Source organism: Anarrhichthys ocellatus, unplaced genomic scaffold (assembly GCF_004355925.1).
Source record: "Anarrhichthys ocellatus isolate YVR2014 unplaced genomic scaffold, GSC_Weel_1.0 scaffold6, whole genome shotgun sequence".
Classification (NCBI taxonomy): domain Eukaryota; kingdom Metazoa; phylum Chordata; class Actinopteri; order Perciformes; family Anarhichadidae; genus Anarrhichthys; species Anarrhichthys ocellatus.
In genome coordinates this window covers 15,324,556-15,336,934 of record NW_022280036.1, presented here as the reverse complement: position 1 = coordinate 15,336,934, position 12,379 = coordinate 15,324,556, and the positions used below count along the sequence as shown (strand labels likewise).

General features: G+C 39.3%; 1 protein-coding gene across 1 annotated transcript; it reads right to left on the bottom strand.

Moving 5' to 3' along the window:
• Positions 1-7,512: 7,512 nt before the first annotated feature.
• Positions 7,513-12,286, bottom strand: gatm (glycine amidinotransferase (L-arginine:glycine amidinotransferase)). The gene is made up of 9 exons (XM_031846670.1): positions 12,164-12,286; positions 11,093-11,305; positions 10,749-10,944; positions 10,113-10,303; positions 9,750-9,887; positions 9,263-9,427; positions 9,077-9,140; positions 8,871-8,987; positions 7,513-8,744 (listed from the first exon to the last, which is right to left on the bottom strand). Exons 1-9 carry the CDS (start codon positions 12,230-12,232, stop codon positions 8,632-8,634), a joined length of 1,266 nt encoding a protein of 421 aa, XP_031702530.1. The 5' UTR covers positions 12,233-12,286; the 3' UTR covers positions 7,513-8,631.
• Between the last annotated feature and the right edge of the window lie 93 nt (positions 12,287-12,379).

Genomic DNA, 12,379 nt, shown 5'->3' with positions numbered 1-12,379 from the left:
TTTTTTTTTTTTTTTTCTCTTTCTCCCCCCCCCCACCCCCCCCCCCACCCCCTTGCCCTCTCTCTTAAACAATCTGGTTGGCCACTTCAGCTCAAGACACGGGCCATAAACCGGTTCTCACGACACTTTGCTCCAGTCCTGAGCGGTTCATCATCAACAGGCTGAAATATTCACACTGCGGGGTGTTATTCTGGCCGGTCGCTCCGATGTCAAGCACCCTCCGTGAAACATAATGCCATTATGTAGTCCGACAGAACACTCCATTTATCAGCCCGCATTCGCCAATTTAGGAAGCGGGGAAATCTTGCTGGATGGCTTGCAAATATCCATTCAGACATCCGCTGCCCGGCTGAGGATGATCCGCCTGATGTAAGAGGTCCAAACCCGGGCGCAGTTGGCTACAGTGTCACCAGGCTCCACGGTTTTCTCTCATTCTGGAGGGAAAAAAGGATGTAGAGGCTGTCATATTGTAGCCAAATATGTGGAGGTACTGCCTCTGGAGAATGCAATCGCTTGAGAGACACAGAGAAAAATCTAAAAAAAAAAAAAAAAAAAAAAAATTAAATAAATAAATTTAAAAAAAACAGGACAGCTCCGTGTCCACAAGTTTCGGATGTGAAATCGGGGACGGCAGGACTGTTCGCGGTGACCGAGCGGAGGTAAGGCAGGACTGAGCTACATAATGCTGATTTGATGTTTGTCTTTTCTCTGCCTTTTCTGGCGTTTGCCCTTCCAATTCTTCAGCACTGCTTGACAGCGGCACATCCAATAAAAGCACCCGCAAGGATTGACCTACAGCCTTTACTGACGTTAATGCAAATGAGCTCCGCGCAGCTAATCGGCGTCGTGCTCGGCTCGGCTGGGTGGTCCTCCGCTTTCCGTGGGAACTTTGAAAGCAGGAAAAGGGACTCGCTCAGACGAACACGGAGCTGGTTGTAGGTAATAAGCTGTCTCAACGTTTTCTGCAGATTTGCACACATCTAAACCGGGCGAAAGCTGTTTTTTTTGTTGCGGGGTTTTCACGGTTATATCTGCGGCACAGCAACACAATTTACGGTGGAAGTTAAGCGCTTTTGAACACCCAGTAAAACCTCTCTGGTCGAATGTCAGAGCTTTTTTGGAAAACCAACTGGGCCAAAATAAATTACATTTAAAGGCACCTTAATTAACAAAAAACATACAGGCATATACATGAATAGTGCACTGTAATGAAAAAGTATTCATATTTAAAATCCCAAAGCATTTTGTTTGCTATCATGCAATATTAATAAAATCCCCACACTACTTTCTAACCCCCTTGCCTTTTTTTTAATCTCAGCTACACACCTTTAAAGTTTTGTGACTGCATCTTGCACGCTTATGATGCTATTGCGGAGACGATACCTGTCCAGGCAGACAGACAATGTACTCAGAACCTCCTCTCCTGTAGTTCCTGTTGCAGTAGGTGTCTCTAGGAGCACATTTTACCCTAGTGATACACACAGACTCACAAGGTGAAAACAATACCAGTCTTGCTGTTGCAGCTGGTAAATATGTTTTGTTTAGGTCTGAGCTGAACAGAACATTTTATAGTTGAAAAATAAACTTGTCATCGCCCTCTGGTGGACAAACCACGTGATAGCAACACTGTTTTTAACACTTCTTTGAAGCTAAAATCAGCCCATAATGTGGAACAGGCGTCACAAAGCATTCTGTCACTTGACGCGTCTCATTCACAGAAGACACTGAGTGTGCAACACAGACGGAGTGTGTGCATTACAGTATACAAGGCATTACAGTATACAAGGTAACATTTAAGGTGTAGATTATTTTAAAGGGGTACTCCAACAATTTAGTACTACCCTTTCATAAAGCTGGCTTGCAAGAGACGGAGAGGGAAAGGAAGGAATGATCAGAAACCAAGAGACAGAGATGTCCTGACTGTAGTCCTGATAAGCTCCAAAAATGTGGGATCCTACGTTTCCCACAATGCAACAAATAGCATGTTTTCATTCGACCCCCTCTCTCTAGAGTCTAGAGACACCTGTCTTTCATGTAGTCTTCAAGGCCAAATTAAGATAAACCTGAAAACCTGATCACCAGGAGTGTTTTCTAAGACTCAGGCAGAGTAGTGCTCCCGATGACAAGTAAACTCACCTTTAAAAGTAAATGTATCTGTTCAATATTAGTTTCAATAATAATTGCTTTATTGAGCTTTAAGCAGTTAATCATACGAGGATGTGGTAAGTTTCTTTAGACCGGGCATCAAACAAAAAACCAAACTACTTTAAACCAACTTCAAAATCACAGCCTCAAATGTTTTATTGCTCTTATAAAACAAAAACACACCAGTTTGATCCAATGAATGTAAGTGTTAAATAAAATCTATGTTGGAGATGACTGATGACAGCATATAAACAAATCCAGATCTTGTTCAATCCTTTCTAAGCTTTCACTGGCTGCATTATTCATGAGGGGATGACATGTTTACTGTTGCCTTTTTGGCACTTCTGTCATTTAGGTGTGTTTATCAGTTATCATCACCATACTTTGTGCTGCTTCTCTAGTTGGGCCACTGTAGGAAAGGTGTTTCATTGTGTATTTGGGTTACTGTCAGCAGCAGGTTTTGTGTACACTATATGTTCATTTTTGTGTCAGTCGTGTCTTTTCCAATTGTCCTGATCAAATTCCTTTGGAATATGTCACTGTTGAGTGTTTGTCATCTAAAATACACAAACCAAATAAAGATCACAGCATTGAGTTGTTATATGAAAATTAGCATGATATTGACTTAAGCTTGTACAGTATATTTGAAAAGTCTTCTGTTGTAAAAATAGCTTTTCGGTGTAGAACAAACGTCTGCATTTCTGATATTAGACTTTGAATGTCAATATTAATATTCAGCCTCCAATCAGGCCAAAACCTTTTTTGTTTCCCTCTAACTAATAAAGCTGAACTACCTATAAACTGTGATTAGTCCCATAACCTTCATCAGAATTAGCTTGGATTTGCTGGGTAAAATTTATTTAGTTATTGATATTCCCAAACCAGTAAAGGTATTTTTCAGGCAGTAAACAAACAGCTGGATGTCACATTGTCCAGAAGCTGTAAACATCAGCATTTTCACAATAGCAGACAGATAGAAGACAGTTTTCTTTAAAGAGTAACGTCAACCAAATTAGGAAAAAACAATATTTTCCTACTTAACAATGGTTGTATTTTATAGTTTCCGTGTTATTTGCAGGTGTTATTTGAGGAAATTTTTGAGACTCCTCTCACTCTCTTCTACAATAAATACATGAGGAGACATGCAAAACACAAACTCTGCAATAGGTACGTACATTAAAAACACAACATTTCAGAAAAAAAAGACACCAATTAATACAGTAAAGCACTATAAAACAAGAAGCACCAGATCATGCATGACTGACTGATCCCTCTTCAAAATCGGATTCAGTTTGAGTTTTAATTGATCCCGGTCACATACCTCTGAGTGGAACAACAAGGTCATTGAGCCTGTGAAGCCTACATTTATTATGAGTGATTAGCTTACTTAAGAAAATGATCACAACTTCTATTTCATTTCTTAAGAACATGGCAATGCTGTGATCTTATTGGCCTACTGTCCAACATTTCCATTGCTTGATTGTAGATCATCATAAGGGGCTACCCACTGTTGGAGTAGTTTTGGCATTTTGTCTGCATAATTGCAGTGGAATGAGAACAATGCTGTTTAAGAGTCGAATCTAACCGTATGATTACGGTATGCATGTATGATTATTATGGCCATACTCAGGCCATGAAATGCATACTGCATGCAACAGTCCGTATTTTGTTAGGGCCGCTGCAGTATGTACTGAAAGTAAAAATAAAGAGTATGCGAGTTGCTAGTATGTGTGCGCAGTCCAAATGAGCAGTTTTATCTCATCAGAAATACTTATCTTGCTCACCAGATCCTTCACTATATTAACTCTACAACAAGAAAACATCTTCCACTTTGGCCGTGTTTGTTTTTGCAACAGATTTTAAACCAAATTGTGCCCTTCACCACTCCCGGAAAGTGCGTGACAACTGCCCAACATGCGCAGTGAAGTGTACTTCAGTGTCTTTTTTGATCCACAAGGGGGCGCCAAATGAGTGAATTTCCATATTCTACAAATAGTGACTTTAAACTTATTCATGTTACCATAACAGAATATACAGCATATATTTTAAAAAAAAAGTGTGTACCTCTCCAAACAAGTCTTGATATAACTTTCGGGGTTTAGTGCAATTATTTGATAATTAAGACACATCTTAAGCTTTTCTTGTTATCTAAATCTAAAAAAAGTTTTCTGTTGCTCTCTACTGTCAACTGTGACAAAATGTTGTATAATAACATTTTAAAAAGTGTTTAGACGTTTTCTTCTGAAGGCAGTAAACTATTAAATGATTTCAATTTTAATGCAAATAGTACAACAAAACAAAAACAGCGTTTTGTTTTTAATGCCCAAGACGTCTACATTTCTGCCTTGTTCTGTAAAATGACTACAAAACTGCCTGGATATGACGGCAGACAACAGTGTAAACTGGGCAGCGTAGCATTTGGCAGTGACTCGAGTATCTATTAAGATTTTGAAATGAAGATAGTATGTGTTGTCTGCACATACTATCAGGGAATCCGCAAAGAACATCGTGTTGTTTGGATGGAAACAGAGGAACGATACGCATAAGCCATTTTGACAAAATGTTTTCATAAAAATGTAACAGCAAAGCTTCCCATTGGATATCATGCTCATATTACGGTGAGTTAGCTATTGTACATTGGTGATAGTGTTATGACTCCTGTTACCTTGAGGCTATATTTAGACTGGGAGGCCAAGGACTTTTATTGAACATTCGTCTCACAAAATCGTGCATTATTCTTTTATTTTCTGTTTTGTAAATGTTCTAATTTGTCATAAAACATATGATTGGATATAAATCAACACATGAAAGAGTTACTCCAACCATTTTTACACTTAAAGGTCACTTTACTCTTCATGGTTAGAACAAGCCAGCCTGTGAAAACAGCTGTTAAATAACTTCTTGGACTTTCTGTCAAGTCCTGGAAGGAAGTCCACAAATTCATAACAGAAATCCTGCGTTACAAACTCAGGGCATGACGTTTGAAAGATGTGGTTATTTACCGCTGCCAGAAAGGGGATCAATAGCATTTTTCTTTTCTATTACTCACGTTTTCTATTTTATTACCACCACAAACTATTGTTTGTCCCAATATGGGTAAAGAAAAACATTTTTTTGAGACAACATGACCACCTAAAGCTTCAGATTTGAACATGTGGATCCTCTCTGGCTGACTGTTCTGGACCTAATTCAGACATAGTCAAGTCACACATAGTCAAGGGAATATGAGAAGATGACGGCTGCTTTCCCGCAGACATTTAAGCCTAATCATTACCAGATCCCAATCAATTCTCCTTTTTAGAGCAGTTGTTGAGGCAGCCGCAGTATTACGTAATTAGGCAGCTGTACAAACAAGCAATCCATCTGCAGAAGACTAGGCTTACATAGAAGCAGGGAAAAACAAAAAGACTGAACAGCTGTGAAGAGAAGGGACTTGGCTTCCAGTGAACCTGTCACTGACACACAGTCACCTTCAATCCAGAGGGTGATTCTGAATGTGATTTAGAGGATCGTGATCGTCTCAGGCCACAGCTGTAGCCTCATAGCGTTCACCCTGCAGCGCCTGATCAGGACCACATTGTGACAAAGGTGAAGCAGTTAAATAGGCAGCGTGCTTGTGCCCAGCACGAGCACTGCTGGCAGCAAGCCGTTGTGCTCCCAATGAAGGCGTATGATGTCAGGTCTGAAAAAGGTCAATCAGATTGAGGAAATTATGAATACAGACTCTCCCCTACTCCTGACTGCAGATTAATCCTCAAGTAGTTGTTTACTCATCAGCAGTGCAGGAAGAAATACTCAGACCTTTTACTTAAGTCAAAGTAATACTAGTTACAGTGTAGAAATACTCTTTTACAAGTAAAAGATCTTCAGTCAAAGTTTAACTTATTATTAGTTTCGTGAAAGGACAAAAGTATTCGCATCAAAACTTTTAGTACCAAAGGTATGAAGTACTCATCATGCAGGATATCCATTGCAGACTAATGTATCATTTGATTATAATTATTGATGCATTAATGTTTACACCACCTTATCTTATCTTAACATTTAACGAGACATCATTTATGTGTTGATCTTATTTTGTGTGATTAATCTCAATCTGCAAAGTTGTCAAATGAATATAGTGGAGTAAAAAGTGCAATATTGGAGTATACAATACAATAGTTTTTTTTTTAAATAAATTAGCAGAAAATGGAAACACTCAAGTAAAGTAAAGGTACCTCAAAATTGAACTTAAATACATTACTTGAGTAAATGTAGTTAGTTACTTTCCACCACTGTGAATCAGAGCTGTTTATTTAAAGGCCCTTGTTCACACTTCACAGGACACAGTATGTGGCTTCGGTTTAAAGTGATGCTCTCAGGAGCAACGAGTGCTGCAGCAAGATTTACATAAGAGAATATGAAGATTGTGTAAGTGCAGTCTTGAAAAATAAATCAAATAACAGCTAAAGATGGAGGCATTTTAGAGTTTGAATGGGAGTAAACAAAGTATTAAGATTTAATGTGAAGCCGTAGAAGCATTTGGAGTGTGAAGGAAGTGTTGAGTTGGCTGATTTTTCGAGGCTTTGGATCACAATAATACACGTTGTCTTGTATGTTCTTTGCCTCTTCGGCGCAAATGTAATTTGCTAAATAACTTGCACACTGAAGAAAACCATTTCATATGCTAAAATGTTACATATATATATTATATCAATACATTTCCCATTAGATACAACAGAATTTGCTGTTATGACCTCAAATTTAAGATACAGCAACATCGTTTTTTGTGTGATTCAGAAACAAATTTGAATTGTTCTATAAACGTCGGAGTGCGATGCGTAGTTACCACTACTAAAAGGCAGCAGAATGCAGACATCAACTGGTACATTTTCAGCATGTTGTCATTTCTAATTGAGATGAACATTAAAATACCGAGACAGTCATAAATAGTTCTCGTGAAGTGTATTGTCCTGTAAGCTGCATACGGTACGGTGCCAGAGAATGAAATGAAAATCAAAGTTAACTTTTTTATTCTAAAGAGGACATGAATTTGTTCAGAGGTGCATACATGGCAGAATACAGTATGAGACGGTACAGTAAATACATGAAGTAAAATGTGAGTGATTATTTATGAGCACCACTTATACCACAATATTTTGATACTTAAAGTGCATTGATGCTGATAATACTCCTGTACGTTTAGTTAGATAAAACTTTTGACTGCAGGACTTTTACTTGTAATGAAGTCATTTTAACTCGGCGTCTTTACACTTTTGATTAAGTCAAATATCTCAGTACTTCTCGCACTACTTGAGATATGCAAAGCTGCAATACGTTTACACTTAACAAACACGAATGTGTGAAATTAACAAATAATAAAATAAAAAAACTGACACACAACTCTTTTTAATTGCATTTAATAGTGTTGCATAATACAAAACATCACTTGCATTCATCTGCTGAGCCAAAGCTTCTGTTGGATTCATTGTATTAAAATAAATCTCAAGACTTAAACGTCCTATATCCGAGGCAGCAAAGAAATCACAAAACATCTTCACCACAAAACATGTTCCATTCTTTAGGCATATTTGCTTTGCACACAGAAGCAGCCAGTTCAGTGAGAATGACGAGTAGCATATAACTGGCCCAGATTTGCAATAGGAGAAAAAGCAAAAGGTACACAATATCTGATATGGACCGCAAACTTTTAAAGTAAATATATAATCGAATCAAGAATATGAAAAATATAAATAGAACTTTGTCTGTTAAATCAATTAAAACCTTTACAAAAACAATATACTAGAGATAATAAATGTATATTGTTTAATGACCTACTTAACAACTTTTGTACATTTGTTTAAATAAAAAATAATAAAAACTTTGGAAAAAGATGGTGTTTGGCTTTTCCACCAGGAGGTAGCTTCTCTCCTCCTTGTTTGATGACTTTCACATACCAAATTGTACCTTGTACTCAACATTATGACTTTTAGATGTATGAGCCATAAACAATTCAGCTTCACAATAGCCAGGCCAGAAATGCAGTTAATATTGAGATTACTGATCGAAGTAAAGTTATGTTAATTTGTTGCTATTGAGCATGTGTATATACATAGAGATATAAAGATATCAGGACAAAGCTGTTGGCAAATGCTCTGTGATGCACATCAAAGTCAAAACAATTCATACATGTTCATTTAGGGCAGAAAGACACATTTCCAGAAAATAACTTTGGTGCCACCTGTCATGATAAGATTGCCCAATTATTAGTTTGTTCCGGGCACGTTTGAACGATATACTGCTTTGACTTTGAGCTGCAGCGGGTGACACCCAAACACACAAATTTCAAATACTTTTTCAAAGAAATTTGCCGGAAGTAGATTTGTGATTATTGTGTACATACTCAACTGACTGACAATTAAGATTCGATAACTACAGTGGAAGCAAAATTCCAAACTGACGCTTTAATCTTCAAAGCTCAATAAAAACTGCCTATTTCTGGCATGACTAATTGAAGTAGGACTGCAGGGTACCGCGGCGGCGGACATCGGTTGTCCAGCAGTGGAAGCCACCACCCAGCGAGTTGGCATGGCGTATATTCACCTTTATGGTCTTGATACCTGCAACAAAAACACATTCATGCCTCAAATACAGAGTATTTTAATACAGATGATCAGAACATCTGTTGAACTGAATCTTAAATGCTGCAAAAATAAAGATGGAACAACTTTAATTTGGGAACTCACCGAGGCTCTCGAACATTTTTTGAATTGTGCTCTCGTTGGCGTCAACCATAACACGCTTCTCACCCAACATCAGCACGTTCATGGACAGCCATTTGGAGGACATCCACAGTGGGTGGTCTACATAGAAAGGGAGAGGGAAGGTATATTTATAAGGAACAACTTAAAATGTTTTTCTTATGTAGGAAAAGATGACTTTTAGTACACACCATCAGGAATGAGAGGTGTCGGAGGTTTCACAATAGTCCAGCCAGCCTTCTGGAACATGTCGATCTGAGGAAGAGGACAAAGAGAAGTAGTGAACGTGGAGCACTCCAGGTTAAAGCATCCATCCACAAGAGGGCAGCACACGACACTGTGAGAGTTGAAAGGCCACCTTTCCTGTCCTACAGTACCTGGCGACATGGACGATCAGGGTTTGACAGCACCAGTCCTGGCCCGATGATGTTAAAAGTTGCATCAATGTGCATGGGGTTAGGGTCCTTGAATGAGATTATGTGGATGTTGTAGTCTGGAGCCAGATGGCGGCGCATCCACTCAATTCCCATGTAATTTGTAACCTGCAAAAAAAACAAAACAGTGGAGGAGGTTTGAGCTGTATATTCTTAATCTTGTATGTACCTGTATTAGTTTTGAGTGAATAAATGGTAAATTGGTGTTCACACGCACACAGAGACCTCTGTATGTCATCTCGAGTTTAGCTGAAGCAACTCCTTGCTTTATCTAATCTTTCATTCTGCACGTTGCATGTCACTCTGCACGTGACTCACATTAAAAACGTCTACACTATAGACGTAAGTACTTGTACCTGGGGTGCTTTTAAGAAAAGTCACCCTCCCTATCAGACGGCAGACGTGCTCACAAGTGTGACAGCCTTCATACCTGACTCCTCTGGACGAAAATGTCTCTCCCAGCTCGGATAAAGTCGGCAGCATCGAAGCAGGGCTCGTGCTCTGTGGTCACAAACTTCCCCTCGGCAGCCAGCTTGTTTCTGTCCTCCACTGTGCGGATGGGGTAGTCCTGAAAGACCCCACAAAGTAATCATTTACACTCAATTGATCAGTGTGTGGCCTATAGGCCTGTGGTGATATGGAGACCCTAAACAATGTGTTTTAGTACAGGTTTAACTTTATAATGGAGGTAAAAAACGCTAATCCCTCAAAAAGCATTAGTCCTTAGTCCTACACAGTCCACTCTTCAAACGTTTAACATGTGCTGTCCTAATCTCACAAGATAAGGCCTCACCTGATCATACAGCTCATCGGCCATAGTGGGTTTAGGAGCAGTGGTCCATTTTGCACCATTTCTGAAGTACTCTTTGATCAAAGGTCTGTAAGCTCTGTACTCGAAGAAGCGAGCCCTCCAGGCCATAGGAGCCTCGATAATCTCATTCCCCACAACCATGAGGATGTCTCTGGGCATGGCAGAATACATGCCTGCAACAGATTCAGCAATACACCATTAGCTTACATAAAATATTCTATAAAATACAATTTGAGCGCTGTTATAACAGAAAAATAAGAGACCAGCAGGTGAAAGAAGTATTCAGATCATTTACTGAAGTAAAAGTAGCATTACATTATAAAAATACTTGAGTGAAAGTGTCAAAAGTAAAAGTACTAGTTGGGTAGAATAGGCCTTGTCACTGTTATATCATTATATTATTATTATTATTAGAATAAATCAGCAGTAAATGGAAATACTCAAGTAAAGTACCTCAACATTGTACTAGTACTTGTGTCTTCATGGATTCCTGGCTTTGAGCTGTGAACTACTTCTTTGCGCACACATTTTAGACATATTTTTGATATGAATGGGGAATGAAAATATATTTAAAAGCCTAATCAATGAGTGATACTTCTGCTTTGGCTCGTTCTTTACCTGATGATGTGAAGTCTGGAGTTTTGTATTCCGTGGACCAGTTGAGGGGCTCCGGCCTCCTCACAGTGACGCCCTCGTGGCGCAGAATATTGCACATTTCCTCAATCTCAACAACAGCTTTTTTTAAGTGGTCCGCAGGAAAACACTGGCCCCCATACTGCTGGTAGAAGGGCCAATACTTTTCATATGTGTTAGCCTGTTGAGAGTTTCACAAAATGACAATCTGAGTTAATCTCATTGCCTTACAGTGCACACCTTAGTATCTCTTTACCTGCACAACAGTGGCCCACTCGTGAGCATTGTGAGATCTGGCTCACAGAAGTCATCTTAACATTATGGCTTACTTTCACTTCCACGGTGAAGGGAGGCACACAGGCGTTTTCGGCGCGACCCACGATCACCTCCTCAAGAGGGTCCCATTCATTGTAGCTGCACACAGGACACTCCTGCTGGACGGGCTCAGTAACATGTTCAACAGCATGGCGTGGCTGTGCAGCTGCTGCACTGGAAGTGCTCTGGAAGGCCCCCTGCACCCATCCAGTCACCGCCCGGCCAAGCTGAGGAGTGAACAAAATGAAGCACAAGTTGTTGATTTTTTTATGTTCTGCAGCACAAAAACAGCCCCTCAGTTTTGTGAAACTACAGATACTGAGAAAGGCATATTTTAAGATCGAATCAACCTTTTCAGATAAAATAAATTACACATATTGATACAATCTGTATATTAGTTGTAATACAACTAATGTGTGTGTTACCATTGCTGTTTGCTTGTTTATAATTTAATTTTAGTTTTAATTTAAATTCAAAATGACTTGGCTGGCAGGACACACACACAAAGCCAATTCAAACAGTAAAACAGTAGAAGCTGATAAGTAACAAAGATATCTGCTTCAGAAAGGCTTATTTGTTTGGTGCTAAAGTTCACATGCTATTAAGAAGCCGCTATCTCCATAGAGAGTCCTCTGCTGACTCAGGATCAGCTACAGTGTAACTGAGTCTGGGAGCGCATCTGTGGCAAACAGCCGTTCACTGTCACTCAAGGACCTGGACCAAAAAAACTCTCTCAGCAGTTAGAAACAAATCAATCTATTGACGAAGGTCTCTTTGAGATAATCTCTGAGTTTTTTTTGTTTTTTTTTTCTTCCTCCAAATTGTAGCTACTTACAACTAAAATGCTCAATCACACCCCCACACACCAAAAAAAATATCAATAACTGAATGAAACTGTTCCCAAGTGAATGAAGCAGCTCAGATGTAGCGCAGTGAAGAAAATGTCAAAACATATTTTCTTTATTCACGTTTACTGATATGTGCTTTTTTTTTTTTTTTAACCCCCCCCCCCCCCAATTTAATTTTTCTAACATTTTTGGAAGGAAAAAAATAGAAGAAGACATTAAAACCATCACAATACCAACCATGGCTCCGATCAGATGGGCCGCCTCGGCCCCCCTGCTACCTCCTCTCAGACACCTGACTCGCAGCATTGTCCAATGTAATAGTGAACGTGTCAGTGAAATGAAACGGCAGCGCAGGATCCACTTCGCAGTTTGCTCATGAATGAAGACGCCTCAGCCCAAAGCCAACTTTATAGCGGTGGGTCTACGTGCCTCTTAGACTATTGGTCGCTGCCA

Excerpts from the sequence above, each read along its gene's own strand:
- gatm (XM_031846670.1), bottom strand. The coding sequence starts at position 12,232 with ATGCTGCGAGTCAGGTGTCTGAGAGGAGGTAGCAGGGGGGCCGAGGCG. Across the intron at positions 9,888-10,112 it reads CCGATGAGCTGTATGATCAG|GACTACCCCATCCGCACAGT; the intron begins GTGAGGCCTTAT and ends GGGGTCTTTCAG. Across the intron at positions 9,141-9,262 it reads CTGATCGTCCATGTCGCCAG|ATCGACATGTTCCAGAAGGC; the intron begins GTACTGTAGGAC and ends CCTCTTCCTCAG.